The 16363-nt window shown below is 44.5% G+C and overlaps 2 protein-coding genes across 2 annotated transcripts; both read left to right on the top strand.

Annotated features, from left to right (window-relative positions):
• Positions 1-15: 15 nt before the first annotated feature.
• On the top strand, positions 16-6406 carry LOC112901438 (ferrochelatase-2, chloroplastic). Its single transcript, XM_025970390.1, has 11 exons — positions 16-180; positions 271-388; positions 873-1155; positions 1503-1646; positions 3204-3305; positions 3736-3839; positions 3926-4052; positions 4491-4643; positions 4718-4818; positions 4992-5193; positions 5909-6406. The coding sequence occupies exons 2-11, from the start codon at positions 282-284 to the stop codon at positions 6131-6133; spliced, it is 1548 nt and encodes a 515-aa protein (XP_025826175.1). The 5' UTR covers positions 16-180; positions 271-281; the 3' UTR covers positions 6134-6406.
• Positions 6407-8647: 2241 nt separating this feature from the next.
• On the top strand, positions 8648-15866 carry LOC112886416 (chloride channel protein CLC-c-like). Its single transcript, XM_025952319.1, has 8 exons — positions 8648-8762; positions 10635-10979; positions 11687-11887; positions 12225-12402; positions 13066-13328; positions 13502-13771; positions 13871-15002; positions 15345-15866. The coding sequence occupies exons 2-8, from the start codon at positions 10720-10722 to the stop codon at positions 15456-15458; spliced, it is 2418 nt and encodes an 805-aa protein (XP_025808104.1). The 5' UTR covers positions 8648-8762; positions 10635-10719; the 3' UTR covers positions 15459-15866.
• Positions 15867-16363: the final 497 nt, after the last annotated feature.

Genomic DNA, 16363 nt, shown 5'->3' with positions numbered 1-16363 from the left:
GCCTGGCCTCGCCTCCTTCCCCTCTCCTTCACTTGCGTCGCGCGTCGCGACACGCCTCCCCGTGTCCCTCCACCACCGCCCCCGCGCGCCCGCACTCTCCCTCCGGCGGCGACCCCCCTGCCGGCGATCGCTTCGCCGCCGCTCTCGCGGGCCGTCCCCCTTCCGCGCTCGTGAGGCGAGGTGAGGTCCCGTCCCGCCGCCCCTTTCGCGGGGCCGGCCGACCGCCAATTTTTGACACGGGGAGGTCCCTTTTTACTGTTGTACGCGCAGGTGAGGGGACGATGTGGTCGTCCAGCCAGGCGAGCACGAGGGGCGTCGTGGAGATGGGGAGGGTGGAGGCCGGGCCTTCCCATTTCCCCAAGAGGCCCGCGCCCCGGAATCCCGCCAGGTATGCGCACCCCGGCTTTTTTACTGGTGCGTGGCTTGCCTAGTTGATACTGCCGTGCGTCTGTTTTGGTGCCAACGGAAAAGGGGTAGATCTGCTCATGTTTCCTCTCTGCTTCCGGGGTGATGGTTAAGCAACGGCCGAAGAACTCTGCATGCGGCACGCGTGCTTGCCGGATGTTGCCAGAAGTGGCAACCGTGTTCCTGCCACGAGTTGCGGTTGCGGCTGTGCAAATGAGCTAGGGTGTTTGTGTTACATGATCATGTGGAGGTTTGGGCATACAGTATATAACAAGGGACGGATGTACCCGTATCTGTTGGGTGCGATTTTTACTAGCTCCCATAACTAATGTTATGCTTCCCTGTATCACACTTCTCTCTTTTCTGCGCAAGTGCGGCAGCATGATGTTCATATACTGACCTTTCTTATGTCTACTATGACATGCCACTGTCAATGTTACGCCTAACACACCTCCTGTGCCTGACAGGATCAATCTATCAAGGACACATGCAGTTAAGCCTTGCGCAGCTGGCGAGCACTCGGGAATTTCAGTCAAATGCAACTTGGGATGGTCTCCTCAACCATCGCCTGACTTGAGGCAGCACTTTAGAGGATATTCATCAGCATCAGAGGCAGTTCTTACTTCCCAATCTGATTTCAGAAAACTTTTTGTTGGCAATGAGAAAATTGGCGTTCTCTTGCTCAATCTTGGGGGCCCAGAGACTCTCGACGATGTGCAGCCTTTCTTGTTTAATCTTTTTGCAGACCCGGTAATTACTATACTGCAAAGCAATACTTGCCTCTGAGTTTTTTACTCGTTATATATTGTTTTTGTAATTTTACCTTGCAGGTTTAACAATTGTGGCACAAAAATAATTAGTGGTTTGTTATGTAAATGTGCAGCAGGTTTAAGTACTGCAGATATGTGGGGAGATAATTTTCCGTAATCCCATGTTTTGTTGTGTCATTACTCAACATTGGAGCGTAACTTTCTAACATCATGTTATGATTGCTTGAGCTAGAAAGACAGATGAATGCATGTTACTACTGTATTTGAGTACATCATAGAGCAAGCCTTTTCTCTTACTGATTGTATATCCATGACTCATGATCACAGGACATTATCCGTCTTCCTAGGCTGTTTCGCTTTCTGCAGAAGCCACTAGCACAATTCATATCGGTAGTGAGAGCACCAAAGAGTAAGGAGGGTTATGCATCCATAGGCGGCGGTTCTCCTCTCCGACAAATTACTGATGCACAGGTATGTATTAGGGTGTGTTTGATTGAGCTGTGGCTTTTGAAAAAGTAGTTGTGGGCTGTAGAAAAGCTGTTGTGAGGTGTGGGCTGTGAGAAAGCCGAAAGCCGTTTGGTTGGGCAGCTGTGGCTTTTGAGAAAACTGTTAAGCGGACTCCACATGTCATCCACATCCCTCCCCACTTGACTCTCTCCCTCTCTCACTGACGCGCGGACCCCGCTCGTCATCATCTTCTTCCTCCACTCCGCTCCCGACCGCCGTTGACCCTCCCCTCCGCTCCCGACTGCGCCTAGGCGGAGCTCGTGCCCGAAGTAGCAGCAGTAGGCAGCCGTCTCGGAGCGCGTACAAGCCCGGCGGGCCGTCGAACTAGAGCAGGGCAGAGAGGTTGTACGCGAGGGCAGAGGCCGCGGCGTCGAAGGACATGAGACGGAGCTCGGCGGACGCGGGCACCCGTGGCGGAGCTGCGCCTTGCCGGAGAAGGGCCGCGTGTCCGCGCCAGAGCTTCCGCGGTGGCGTGGCCGCGCTCCGGCCCGCGCCCAAGTCCGCCTCCAAGGCCAACCCGCCCGCGGCTGGACTGGAGGTCGGCGTCGGAGGCACCCGCCCGCGGTCGCACCTGCCCGCCGGCGGCGGAGCTCGCCCTTGGGGCAGCGGGAGGGAGGGCAGTGGCGGTGGCAGCGCAGGAGGGCAACGGCGTGACGGTGCGGGTGGGGAACGGCGGCGGACGGGAAAAGAACGAAGAAAACGAATCGGTATCTTCATAATGAGTGGCAGTGGGTAATTTCTTCAAACTTCCCACAGCCACAGCCGGGGAAAGCAGGGGAAACTTGCTTTTGGATTTGTACTACAAAAAAGCTGGCTTTGGGCAAATGCAGGTATGGGTTTTGGGCCCTCTGGTTGGCTTTTGGCTTTTGGGGGGCAAAAGCCAAAAGCCAAACCAAACAGACTCTTAACCTTTTGTTGTCAAATTTGCCAATTGCCATGACTGCCATGCACTGAATTTCTTAGCAATGTGGATTTCCATTTACCTAGAGTCAGACATAGGATACAAGAGTGCCACGGTAAAACTAATTTTCAGATGACAAATAACCCATCGATTAGTGTTAGAGGGGATCTTGATGGAACTTCAAACAATTAGGATTAATGCTGCAAGATCAATTCCCAGCATGCACCTTATACTACTGCATGCTTGCTTTTCACTTTGTTGAGAAATGGTTTTCCCAATAATTGGGTTAATATTGCTATGGCTTATAGGTTAGGCCTAGGAAATGTCCCAGTGATTTTATACTGTGTGAAGATGCTGAACTTCATTTGTTGTTTCACCTATGCTCCAAGATACTAGCTGATCTTATACTATGAGAGACGACATTTTGGATTTTACTGTCAGTTATCTTTTACATTGGACAATGATAGGATAATAGGATTGAAATGTGAATATATGCTGCTATATTTTTTTCCAAGAATGTCTATGCTGCTATATTACTTTATTGGAATTAGTAGTTTTGGGAATAATTAATGATTTTCCCACCATGAGCTCTCATTTGGTGGGTTTAATGGATTCTGCAGGGGGAAGCACTGAGGGAGGCATTATGTGAAAAAGATGTTCCTGCCAAGGTGTATGTTGGAATGCGATATTGGCATCCCTTCACTGAAGAAGCCATAGAACAAGTACGGGCTTGGCATATATCCAAAATACTTCTGTGTTCTGTTGATTTTCCCGGGTTTTTATTATCTTAGCAATGAAATTATACCTGTAAATCGCCATTGTTTGTAGTAATGTAAGAAAAAAAATCAAATGTAATTGAATTGCTCTTTCAAATTAGATCTTCAATCATGGATATCATTTTTCCCTTTAGGATTTGCAGAAGAATATGGATCTAGATTGCACTTTTGGTACTTTAATGAAACAGTTCGCGTCATGAATGCTATTCTATTCTAGTTATGAAACCATTAGCTAATCGACTTACTCTTGTGGTCGTATTCATGACACCATGTGCTATATGAATACTATTCTAGACATAGAGAAATAAATACTTTCTGGTGCTTCATTGTTCATACATATCTATTAGAAAATTACTTATTATCTTTGTGAACTCAGATAAAACGGGATGGAATCACAAAACTTGTTGTGCTGCCTCTATATCCTCAGTTCTCCATATCAACTAGTGGTTCGAGTCTCCGTTTATTGGAGAGCATATTCAGGTAATATTTGAAAATCTAAATACCTGTATTTCTGATGCTTAGAAAATTGATGCTTATGTGACTATGCCACTTTCAATTTCCTTTAGAGAGGATGAGTATCTGGTGAATATGCAACATACAGTTATACCTTCATGGTATCAACGAGAAGGATATATCAAGGCTATGGCAACTTTGATTGAGAACGAACTGACAAAATTTCCAGAACCCCAAAAGGTAAGAAGTAAGAACTATGGCTTGAAGCACTTGTGATGTAGAGGGTTGTTAAACTTGGTGGACATTTACTTTACGTGTACAAGTCATCATACATGTCTGTCTCTTTTGTAGAAGAGTAGGCAACATGTTTTTTGTTTTACCTTTTTTTTCTTCAAACAAGAATGTTTCCATGTCCGCCAAACTCACAATGCTTTCAAAAGGGTAGAAGGTTTGACTTCTTTAGACATCAGGCAAATTGTTTTTTCTTTCAAAAGTTTGTTTCCTCTTGGCAATGCTCCTTAAATAATGCGGTAATGTGTGAGTGAAGCTGGCTTCTAGTACCAAAAAATATTTTCCATGACTGTTTCATTTTTGCATCCATTTTCCATCCCTGCCTGGGTGCACCTATTATTTTGATGATTTTTCAAAAGAAAATTCTAATGAGAAATCAACTTGCAGGTTATGATATTTTTCAGTGCTCATGGAGTTCCTTTGGCATATGTTGAAGAAGCTGGTGATCCTTATAAAGCAGAGATGGAAGAGTGTATCGATCTCATCATGGAAGAACTTGAAAAAAGAGGAATAACAAATCCATGTACACTTGCTTATCAGGTCGCTGGAGCTCTTTCAACCAACCAAATATGGTGTTTATTCTTCTTTTACTAATCAATCTTCTGAATCTACAGAGCCGAGTAGGACCAGTGGAATGGCTGAAACCGTACACTGATGAGACAATTGTTGAGCTTGGGCAGAAAGGGGTCAAGAGCCTTCTAGCTGTTCCCATTAGGTATTATTTCTCTTAATTTGGCTTCTGTTGTCTTGAACTCTTAATAAAAGTGATGTTCTGTTTGTGTTGTGCTTCTTATAACCCACACATCTTACCTTTCCGCTTACTTTAGTTTTCTCCCATTAATTTTGGTCTGGTAATCCTCATGTTTTCTTATGGTCTTCCCTGTTCAGTTTTGTTAGCGAACACATCGAAACTTTGGAAGAAATCGATGTGGAATACAAGGAGTTGGCTTTAGAATCTGGCATCAAGAACTGGGGACGAGTTCCTGCATTAGGCTGTGAACCAACTTTCATTTCGGATCTTGCTGATGCTGTTATTGAAAGCCTGCCATATGTTGGCGCAATGGCAGTTTCCAATCTTGAGGCTCGGCAGGTAACAACTAGCACATGGCCAGCAAAACTGTGCATCTCTTTTGCTTGGTTGGTCAAAAGAATATTGCTATTACCTGATGCTTTGGGTTTGGGTATTTTGTGCCCGACTAAATAATGGTGACTTCAGCTATCTGTTTTGATCAACAATATATTAGGACAATACCTCAGTTAATTTTAGCTATTGGGCCATTTGCTGACACATTGATGTAATCCATACACTCGCATATTTTTTGGTGGAACCATACTCTCACGTATTGGGGCTAGCTTCATTAGATGGAGCTGCTAAGATGAAACAAGAAGAAAGGTACAGATTGCATATTTCCGTGTATATATATAAAAAGATACCGCATAATCATGTTTGGACAGGATCATGATCCACCATATTACAAGATTGAAGATTGTTATGCAACTTGCCCATATCAGCAAAAGAATCCTGATATTCTTGTACGCATATATATATATAATATATAAGGTGTGAATAAAATGTTAGGACACTGAATCACACCGACTCATGTGGCATGTACTACCAAGCCTTGAAATCTTTAATTGTAACAATAATCGCTCCTGAGCCAACGTAAAACAAATCATTTTCAAATCCAATGATATGCTATGGTTTCTGAGGCTTTGGCATCATTTAGCTCACATCACACCCTTGCTATCGTAACCCAATCTGCTCAATATTTTGAAGTGATGGCCGGTGGTTTTGCATTTTGCAGTCACTTGTACCCCTTGGGAGCGTGGAGGAGCTGCTAGCAGCATACGACTCGAAGCGCGACGAGCTGCCCCCACCGGTGATCGTGTGGGAGTGGGGCTGGACGAAGAGCGCGGAGACCTGGAACGGCCGCGCCGCCATGCTGGCCGTGCTGGTTCTGCTAGTGCTGGAGGTGACGACCGGGGAAGGGTTCCTGCACCAGTGGGGAATACTGCCGCTGTTCCGCTGAAGCCGACGGTTCTCCTGCCCTCTTACATCTGGCCGTAATTTTGCTGCATCTGGAGCACCTTTCGATGCTGTATATGAATCCATTTGCTTTCGCTCGTGTCAGAAAAAAAAGGGAACAAGACCTGGTATATCATGTTATACTGTAACGATTCGTCGGAAAAAATTGTTATACCGTAAAAGTGAAAAATATGGGACATGCAGTATGAAGACGATGCACAAACCTAACACGCGTGGACACTTGTTTGCCACACTATGGAAACTCATTGTTGGCTAATAGTGCCCAGAGCTGCTTCTGATCATAAAGGGATAGATAGCAGACAAGGTTTTATGTTTAACTTTTTTTCATTAGTTGTGGGTGGCGTGCTTTGTGGTGTTTCTGGATGCACACACACTCTCAACAGAACAATCATATGATTTGAGGATCACGAGTTTATATGCAGGTACAATTATTACTTGCCCCATCCACACGCAAAGCCATCCAGGCCATAAAAAGTCAGCAACGAAAAGAAAAAAAATGGTGACCATGCAGAAGCAGAATTTCCGAAGGGTTTGGGAAAAATAATTAATTCCTTGGAGCGTCTGGATCGAAGGATTAAGGATCGCTGCGATGCGTCTGAAACCGGCCTCGTGCACACACACCGGCCGCCTGATCTTCCAGCGTCTCTCTCTCTCTCTCTCTCTCTCTCTCTCCTGTACTCGACTGTTCGTCACCGAGCCGAACTGACCTCGGCTGTCGTCACCGGCACAGACACGATGTTAAAGAAAGATGGGTCGGGAGACTACTGCTTCCTCCGTCCCGAAGTATTAGATATTTTAATTTATCTTAATTTTAAATAGTCTAAATTTGATTAAATTTATAAAAAAATATTAACATCTCATATATCAAATAAAGAAATTATAAAAAATATATATGTATCTAGTTATTCTCATTTGATATTTAAAATATTATTATCTTTTTCTATAAAATTGGTTAAATTTAGAATAATTTAACTTAGGATAAATCAAAATGCAAAATATTTTATGATGAGAGGGAGTAAATGGCTGTTTGGTAAGGACCACGGCGCGATTCCAATTCCAACTCGCGAGCACGTGCCGCGGATCGCGCGCCGGGCAGCTGCTGAGAGATCGATCGCCAGCGGGCGGTGGAGCCATGCATTGCGTATGCTACTACTATATGATTCAGCGTGTTCCACGCCGCGCGTGTCTGCACGTGCCAACGACCCCTCTCGCTCGGGCTCGGCGGGTGGGGGAAGGACGGACGGATGGGAGCACGTGCCAAGCATCCTGCGGGATTTATTGGCGTGGTCTCCTCTCCGTATCCGGATGCCGGGCGATCACATCGTCACGTCGCCCCGTACCACCACCCGCCCAGCGCCGTGCGTGGTAGGCTCGTGCTCCTACACGCCCACGCCGGCCAGTATAAATGCTTGCGAATCCATGATCCACCCACTCAGTTCGCTATGAACCAGCCGAGGGCCCCTTTGGTTTGAATTCAATTCATCCTTCAATTTGGTCCGATTCCTCCTCTTGGGTGCATTTTTATTTTTAGCATATTTTTTGAAAGTTTTGTTTTATTTTTGGGCTCCTTGTTGAAAGGATCCTGGGAATGGACGGCCACACTTGGCGCGGTGCCGTGATCTTTGACGCCGTAAACGCTTACCGCATGGTCGGATTAAAATCAGAGGAAGCTACGTAATGTAAACCTCCTATTTGTATTACAAGTAGGAATCTATCTATCTTGTAACATTTGAAGTTCAAAGAGTGACTACAATCGTGAAACAAAAGGCAATTCTCTAATGCTCCGTTATACGTGAGCGAGTGGACGCGCGGGGCGAAACATACGTCAGCTTATGCATCCGTGGCCAATGGCTGCCTTTTCGAATACCTCTAAAGTCACCTGCTAGAATCTTCTAAAGTCTAATACTCGCTTAAAAGACCGATGAATCCCTTGAATAAAAAATGGAAACTAGAACGCCGACGTCAGATGCTCGATTGTATTCATTCATGGACTCGATGGGATGCACCCAACGAAGACATCACGTGCATGATTCACGTAGGACGGGGCGGCGCTGGGGCCGGGCACGCGAGTCACGGCCAATGAGAGCCCTTCCGTTTCAGAGAAAAAGACTGGAATACAGACACCAATAATCCAACTCCAAGCAAGCACGCAACGCTAGTTCATACATTGACTAAAAAAATACGGATACGCGGACTAGAGTGTGTAATGCGTATGGGCGATGATGAGTAAGCGAATGGATTTTCACGGGGGTATAAAAACGTTGGCTTTTCCTCGTAGTTTACTCGAATCCATTCAGCATTTCAGTCGCCGCTTCTCCAGGGCTTTGTTTCTCTTATCCGCCCCCCTTGTATTTTCTATTTTCTTCAGAAGCTTCCCGTCCAGGCCTTGTTCTCTTCACCTTCCACTGATGCCTGCTACATAAGCAGCCACAGAGGGAGGGGGAGAGGGGGAGGGAGGGAGAGAGAGGGAGGGGGAGAGGGAGAGAGAGAGAGAGAGAGAGAGAGAGAGAGAGAGGAGCTGCTGATGAATGTGTTAGCAGCGCCTCAACTGGACAAGTTCTAGCTTGGCTAGCTGGATCAGTTCATCCATCAGCGGCAATCTACAAGGTAAGGTAAGCTCCTACCCTTCCATTTTGGAAATGCTCACATATATATGCTGCTTCTTTCTCCTTGTCTCAAGCAACCTGCTTTTGCATTCGCTTTAGTGTTTGCCACCATGACAATGTCTGCTTGTTGTCTGCTTCGAATATGCAACCGATCGATCCAAAAGTAATATTCTTGTCCATGTTATGCCTTGAGGAGAGGGAGAGCTATCTTTTTCCTTTATTTGTGCCATGATCAACTCAGATTTGAGAATGGAAATCAACTTTTACAACTCCCAATCTGCATGTAATAGAGATGCTATGAACTTACTCGCAAAAAAAAATGATGCTATGAACCTACTGCTGATCTGACATTGAAGAAAAGAAAGGGGAGTGGTGAACATGTTTAGTAGGTTCTCGCTCTGCATCATGGGATGGTTAACCACACATATATGGGGGGAGAAATAGGAAAGCCAAGCTGGATCCGATGTGTCTACGGGCCACTGGTCAGTGTTCATCTCGCTACGCCGGCCCCACTTCTTGTCCCGCGGAAGTTAGAAACAGAACTGTATGGCCAATAATGCTGTGCCAACCAAAACCGTTCTACCAAAACCAGGAGGCCTGTCCCTCCTGCGCAATCAAGATATGATTTTTCTTGCGGCTTTTTTATAATTAATCTTTCTTACGGCTTGATCTAATTTTGGCCGTTCGTTTACGAGCCGATCATAAGCTGGATCATTATTAAATAGGACATCTTCTTGTCAAAGTTAAAGAGCCTGATTGGTTTGGTTCCAAAATTTGGCTGCCAAAGTTTTGGCAACTATAAATTTTGGCATCCATTTGGTTGAAATCCAAAAAGTAGCCCACCTCACAAAGTATTTGCCAAAATTTTGGCAAATTTTTTTTTTGCCAATGTTTTGGCCTGCTCTAATTTTAGCAAGGTAAATTTTGGAATCAAACCAGCCAGGCAAGTTGTCGTCACTACGCGATGACATGGATTTTCATTATTGCCACAATACAATGACACGATGCATCTTGCCTTAATCAGGGTCCATATGCTGTCCCTGTCTCATCTACTCCTATTCCCATGGCCCTGGCCTATGGTGAGCAAGATGCATCATGACTCCAAAAAGAATACCCCTAAGCATCATAATTTAATCCAAAAAGCTGCACACTAAAACTGGTATTGTTGTTCCTTCTGTGGGAACATCATATTTAATTTGGACAAAAAAGAAGCGAGATTAGAGGAAAATTACGCGCTGCACGGGTCTAGGTCGACGCTTGGTAGGCCCAGCGACAGCGATGCCTCGTCCGAGCTGGAGCAGGCAGGCAACGTGCAGCATGCGTGTAAACGTGGCGTCTCAGCTAGCCACGACTAGTCGCAGGGCCCACCGAGAAGGGAGAGAAGAAAAATCTCATCTCCGCTGCGGTGGAGTGGGCGGTGGGCCCGGCTTCCTTGCGACGCTGCTGCTTCAGCTTCACTGCCAGGTCACTCCGCCGGCGGGTGGGCCCGCCCTTCACGGCCCCACACCTGCCCGCGCCATTTCTTCTTGCTCGAACGCTTGGTCTCCGAATCTGCTGCTGGCTTTGAGCAAGTGAACGTTGCACTCTCTGCTTTGATGGAGTGTTAAATGAGATTAGGACTTGCTCTGTTTTCTTTGTTCTTCCAACTTTATGCCGGCAACGTTTTAATACAGACCCCCTCAAAAAATGTGCTAATACAGCAATACATTGATTAGAGTGTTTTCTTCAAAAAAAAAGACAGTGCCGATTTCAGCTCCACACACTGCTCGCGATGACGTGTTGACCCGACAATCTTCTCTCTCTCTCTCTCTCTCTTTTTCTTCCAGTTGGAACGCGATCCTAATCATGTTCAACTTTATAATCTGGATTTTCCTTTAGGCTCCGCTTGGACATTGCGCAAGCGGAGACCGGGACGGCAAGGCAGCAGGAACAGGAGCATACCCAGAGCAGAGGAGGCGGCTCGATGGACGGCGGCTCCCCGCGGCCGCCCCGCCGCCCGGAGCGGGAGGGGAGCTACAACCACGACATCGAGAGCATGGACGGCTCCGGGGCCGGGGGCGGGCCGCCGTGGCGGTCGCAGAACGGCTCCTCCGAGGCCCTGCTCCGCTACGACGACGGCGGGAGCGCGCGCGAGCCGCTGCTGCGGAAGCGCACCATGAACACCACATCCCAGATCGCCATCGTCGGCGCCAACGTCTGCCCCATCGAGAGCTTGGATTACGAGTAGGCATTCTTCTATCCTTTTTTTTTCTCTCCTTCCCCCTCTTGGACTATTTCTCTTCATTTTTTACTTTACTTTTTTGTTTTTCTTCAGCCTTTCATGGCGGGGAACTTTTTTAAAAAAAATCTTCTCCTGTGTTCTTACCTTATTGCTAATCTGATTTGGTTATTGCTCTGAGAGAAATCAACCGCGGGGCTTTGGGACATAGGATGGCAACTCTTGGCTCCTGAGTTGTTAATCCTCGCATCTTTGCCATTCATCTCAATTGCATTTTTAGTACTTCTTGCTGCGTAGAAATCTTTGATATGCCAATGATAACTGCAAGGTGGTATCAAGAAAAGAAACGAAGAGATTTTACACTAGCTCTGCCCTGGGCTGCTAAATTACGTGCAACTCCTTGTTTCAGAAAAGAAAACAAAATCGTCAACAAAAAGTAATGTGCCAATCTATATCTCCGTTTTAAATAGGAAGAAGATTGGTATGCATACATTTACTACAAAGGTTTCCAGATATTTTTTTCCCTGAAGAATACAAGCCCATATCCATATTGTAGTACACGTAATTACCTCCTAGAGTTTTTATAGTGATGACTGAATTGCAGAGGTTATTCAAATGTGTAGGTATACCCAGTACCAACTCATGTGCCCAGTGCACTTTATGGACACTTTAACCTGTTTTGTTAGACCCTTGAATAATTTGATTGTTGCAGAGTTGTGGAGAACGACCTTTTCAAGCAAGATTGGCGATCAAGAAAGAAGAAGCAGATATTTCAGTACATTGTTCTCAAGTGGAGCTTGGTGCTTCTTATTGGCTTGTTAACTGGACTTGTTGGCTTCTTCAACAACCTCGCTGTTGAAAACATTGCTGGACTCAAGTTGCTACTCACGAGTCGTCTGATGCTCAATGAGAGGTAAAGTGTTTTCTATTCTTTCTTTAAGGACAATTTGCATTTTGTACCTTTTAGTATTACTTTGTCATAATTGCTTCAGCTCATCACTGATGTGGTGTTTGCCACTCGTTACACTGTTATTGCCATGATGCTTGGAAATTTTACCAAATTCATGAAATCAACCATGAAGTTTTATTGCAGCCTGTAAGTCTCTAACAATTACTAGCAGTAGAAATCCTTCTGTGACAACTGAGGAGCATGCAGGGTTGCTAGTATTAGTAATAAATACATGTTATATCGTTTTAAGCATTCGGAGTACTTTGAAGTAATTAATGATAATGTTCTGCTTCCAGTGCAGTTATTTCAAAGCATTTTTTGTATATGGAGGTTGCAATTTAGTCTTGGCGGCATCTGCAGCAGCAATCTGTGCTTATGTTGCACCTGCTGCTGCTGGATCCGGTATTCCTGAAGTTAAAGCATATCTTAACGGGGTTGATGCTTATTCTATATTGGCTCCTAGTACACTCTTCGTTAAGGTAACTGCTGACTTTTAACCATATATATAATCGATTTTTTTACCTTTTTTTATCTTCTTTTGGTATTCTGTACACTATGCATTTTTTTTTGTTAGCTTCTGGAACAGGGTCATCGGATTAGTAAGCTCAACTGAGTTCTTTTTTTCTTATCATATCATGGTCTAAAACTTAGGGACTTCTCTTGAAAACAAGTTTAATATGAACGGAACTTAATGCTTATTTACTTCTAAGTGGCAAGAGGAAAAATATTGCTTATGATTTTGAATTACTAAGGTCCATCAGCTGAGATAATGAAATGTAGATTCACTTGTGAATCATACATCCAGTGCTATTTTACTGATGTCTTTTTTTTAAAAAAGAACTGCAATAAAAGACCAGATTGGTTGCGATTATTCATTCTTAAGATTTTTATGCTGATAGTTAACCTATTACTTTCTAAAGAGTGTCCATTATGAAAATTATGTAGAAGATATTCTGTTAGAAAAATTTATATACTGAATATGATTGTTTGTACATACTAAATGTGGGAAAGCTTGATTGACTTGGCAATACCATTCCACATTTAAAAGGACAACACATTGTGCCAATACCAACATGGGTACTAGGTTGCTGTAGAAACGTCTGACTCTGAAATATTCAAACTCAATATTCTACTGCTTGCAGATATTTGGTTCAATACTTGGAGTTTCAGCTGGATTTGTACTAGGAAAGGAAGGCCCTATGGTACACACAGGAGCATGTATTGCCAACTTGCTTGGTCAGGGAGGATCACGCAAGTATCATCTTACATGCAACTGGCTAAGATACTTTAAGAACGACAGGGATAGGAGAGACTTAATTACATGTGGATCTGCAGCTGGAGTGGCAGCTGCCTTCCGTGCACCTGTTGGCGGTGTTCTGTTTGCTCTTGAAGAAGCAGCATCATGGTAGCACTCTTTCTTAGAAAGTTAGCATTTGTTCTTTCAGGCTAAGTATTTTCCCTATTCAACACTTTGCACGTTTGGATATGTACAATATCACTGATGCACTATCTAGGCGCTTTCAATATCTATCCTGTGATGAAAGATGGTAACTAGTGTTTCTATACGTCATTTTACAGGTGGCGAAGTGCACTTTTGTGGAGAACATTCTTTACAACTGCTGTTGTTGCTGTGGTATTGAGGGGACTGATTGAATTCTGTCGCAGTGGAAAATGTGGTCTCTTTGGGCAAGGTGGATTGATCATGTTTGATCTCAGTTCAACTGTTGCAACCTACAGTACTCCAGATCTGATTGCAATCATAGTCCTTGGTATAATTGGTGGCATCTTTGGAGGCCTCTTCAACTTTCTCTTGGACAAGATCCTGCGAGTTTACAGTATCATCAATGAGTAAGTACTCGATTGTAATCAACACATTTACCTAACTCTTCAGTTTAGTCAGCTTATTTTAAGACGTGATAGCATCTGCATTATTTTGTCTGCCCACAGGAGAGGTGCTCCATTCAAGATCCTTCTCACCATAACAATATCAATAATCACATCAATGTGTTCCTATGGTCTTCCTTGGCTTGCTGCATGCACTCCATGCCCAGTTGATGCTGTGGAGCAGTGTCCAACTATTGGCCGTTCTGGAAATTACAAAAACTTCCAATGCCCACAAGGATATTACAATGATCTTGCATCACTCTTCTTCAACACCAATGATGATGCCATCCGCAATCTCTTCAGCAACGGCACCGCAAATGAGTTCCGAATGTCCAGTCTTTTCATTTTCTTCACTGCTATTTACTGCCTTGGACTTGTGACTTACGGGGTTGCTGTCCCCTCTGGCCTCTTTATCCCTGTTATTCTTGCTGGAGCTACTTATGGGCGCATAGTGGGAACACTTCTTGGATCTATATCTGATCTTGATCCAGGCCTTTTTGCCCTTCTTGGTGCCGCATCTTTTCTCGGTGGAACAATGAGAATGACTGTTTCAGTTTGTGTGATCCTTCTAGAGCTCACCAATGATCTTCCCATGCTCCCTTTGGTCATGCTTGTACTTCTCATATCCAAGACCATAGCAGATAACTTCAACAAGGGGGTTTATGATCAGATAGTGGTGATGAAAGGTTTGCCATACATGGAGGCTCATGCTGAACCATACATGAGGCATTTGGTCGCTGGTGATGTGGTTTCTGGCCCACTAATCACCTTTTCAGGTGTTGAGAAGGTGGGGAACATTGTTCATGCGTTGAGGATAACGGGCCACAATGGGTTTCCCGTGGTTGATGAGCCGCCTATAACAGAAACCCCAGAGCTGGTTGGGCTTGTGACTAGGTCTCATCTACTGGTTTTACTGAACAGCAAGAATTTCATGAAGGGGCGGGTGAAAACTAGTGGTAGCTTTGTTCTGCGAAGATTTGGTGCCTTTGACTTTGCAAAGCCAGGGTCAGGGAAAGGTTTGAAAATTGAGGACCTGGATTTCACTGATGAGGAGATGGACATGTATGTGGATCTCCATCCGATTACAAACACCTCACCTTATACGGTAGTTGAGACAATGTCACTGGCGAAAGCCGCAATTCTTTTCCGGGAACTCGGGTTGAGGCATCTCTTGGTTGTGCCCAAGACACCAGACGTAAGAGCTCGCTTCCTTAGTCAGACATTGAATGCATATGCATGAAAATTAATAGCAACAACTTAGATATAATAATGGATGATTCAAGTGCTTAATCATTCCGAGTTTTTTATGTGCTTAATTAACCATTTTAGTAATTTGCATGCTTGATATGGATTTCAGGTGCCCATTACCTCATTAGTTGCATGTCAGGCTCAAAAAAAATATATAATTTCAGATTAAGTGCAACCCACTGGGTTATGCCCTTATAGTTATGACCATAATTAATTTTTTATCTCCCTTCTTTAGTTTGGGAATTTTTCCCTGTCTGATTATCAGTATTTCCCTTCTTGTCGAATGCAGAGGCCTCCCATAGTTGGAATTCTGACAAGGCATGATTTCATGCCTGAACACATTCATAGTCTGTTCCCAAATCTCAACCCTCACAGGTACCATTCAGCGTCTATGGCAGGTTGATCATGAAGCTTTTTGCTACTTCTCACCTGTGTAAATTATTTGGGTGCTGGTTGTATGTAAATTACAAAGGTGTATCTGGTGTTCAATTGGAGAGAGCTCATCTTCTTTACATGGTATGATTTGAGTGGATTTTGTAGCACATGCTCTTCTGCAATAAAAATGTGGCAGTTATTTGGTTGGTGACTGCCCGCGGTAAGAAAAGGTCGGCAAATTGTAGAGTGAATGTTCCAAACTCCAGAATATGGAGCAAAAGTATGAAGTGTAAGGTTCCTGCGAAGCATGTTTGAGAATTGAGACTCTTGAAGGTTTATTTTAGTGAACTTGGGCCTAAACACTATGCCACTGGCACTTGTAATGCAGATTTATTCTTTCTAATTGCAAGATCTACTTGGCTTTCTATTCTTGACATTTCTGCTGTGATCTGTTACTGCACCCACCTGTCAAAATTGTGTGAACATGCTAACTTTGGTTCGTGCACAACTGGGGCATGGGCCAAGTTTTTCTTTCTGAATGAAATGGAGATAAGGATGTCTCTGATTCCTGTTTACAACTCTACATGGGGTCACCCTTGTTCCTTCTTTCCTGAACACGGAGATCCCTTGTTCCTTCTTTCCTGAGATCTTTTAAGTTTAGTAGGTCTTCTAACCTTTGGGATAAGGACAATTATAGTATCATTCCACCCTATATCTCCTCCATTCAGGTCAGCCCCTATTTCTTGTTTCGCCTGGTCTCCAATCAAGTGCCAGAGTTTTTTTTATAAAAAACAGCAGGGAAGACATCAGCTCCTGGAGCTTTCAGGTTTCCAATATTCTCTAAGGGAAACACCAATATATTTGGACCAAGTAGTCCATAGCGGTGGGCTCCATTCATAGTAAGCTGTAGCTATTGCAAAATCCACAATGTTG

Source organism: Panicum hallii, chromosome 1 (genome assembly GCF_002211085.1).
Source record: "Panicum hallii strain FIL2 chromosome 1, PHallii_v3.1, whole genome shotgun sequence".
NCBI lineage: Eukaryota > Viridiplantae > Streptophyta > Magnoliopsida > Poales > Poaceae > Panicum > Panicum hallii.
Note: the sequence above shows the minus strand (reverse complement) of the source record. Positions and strands in the feature narration are given on the sequence as shown.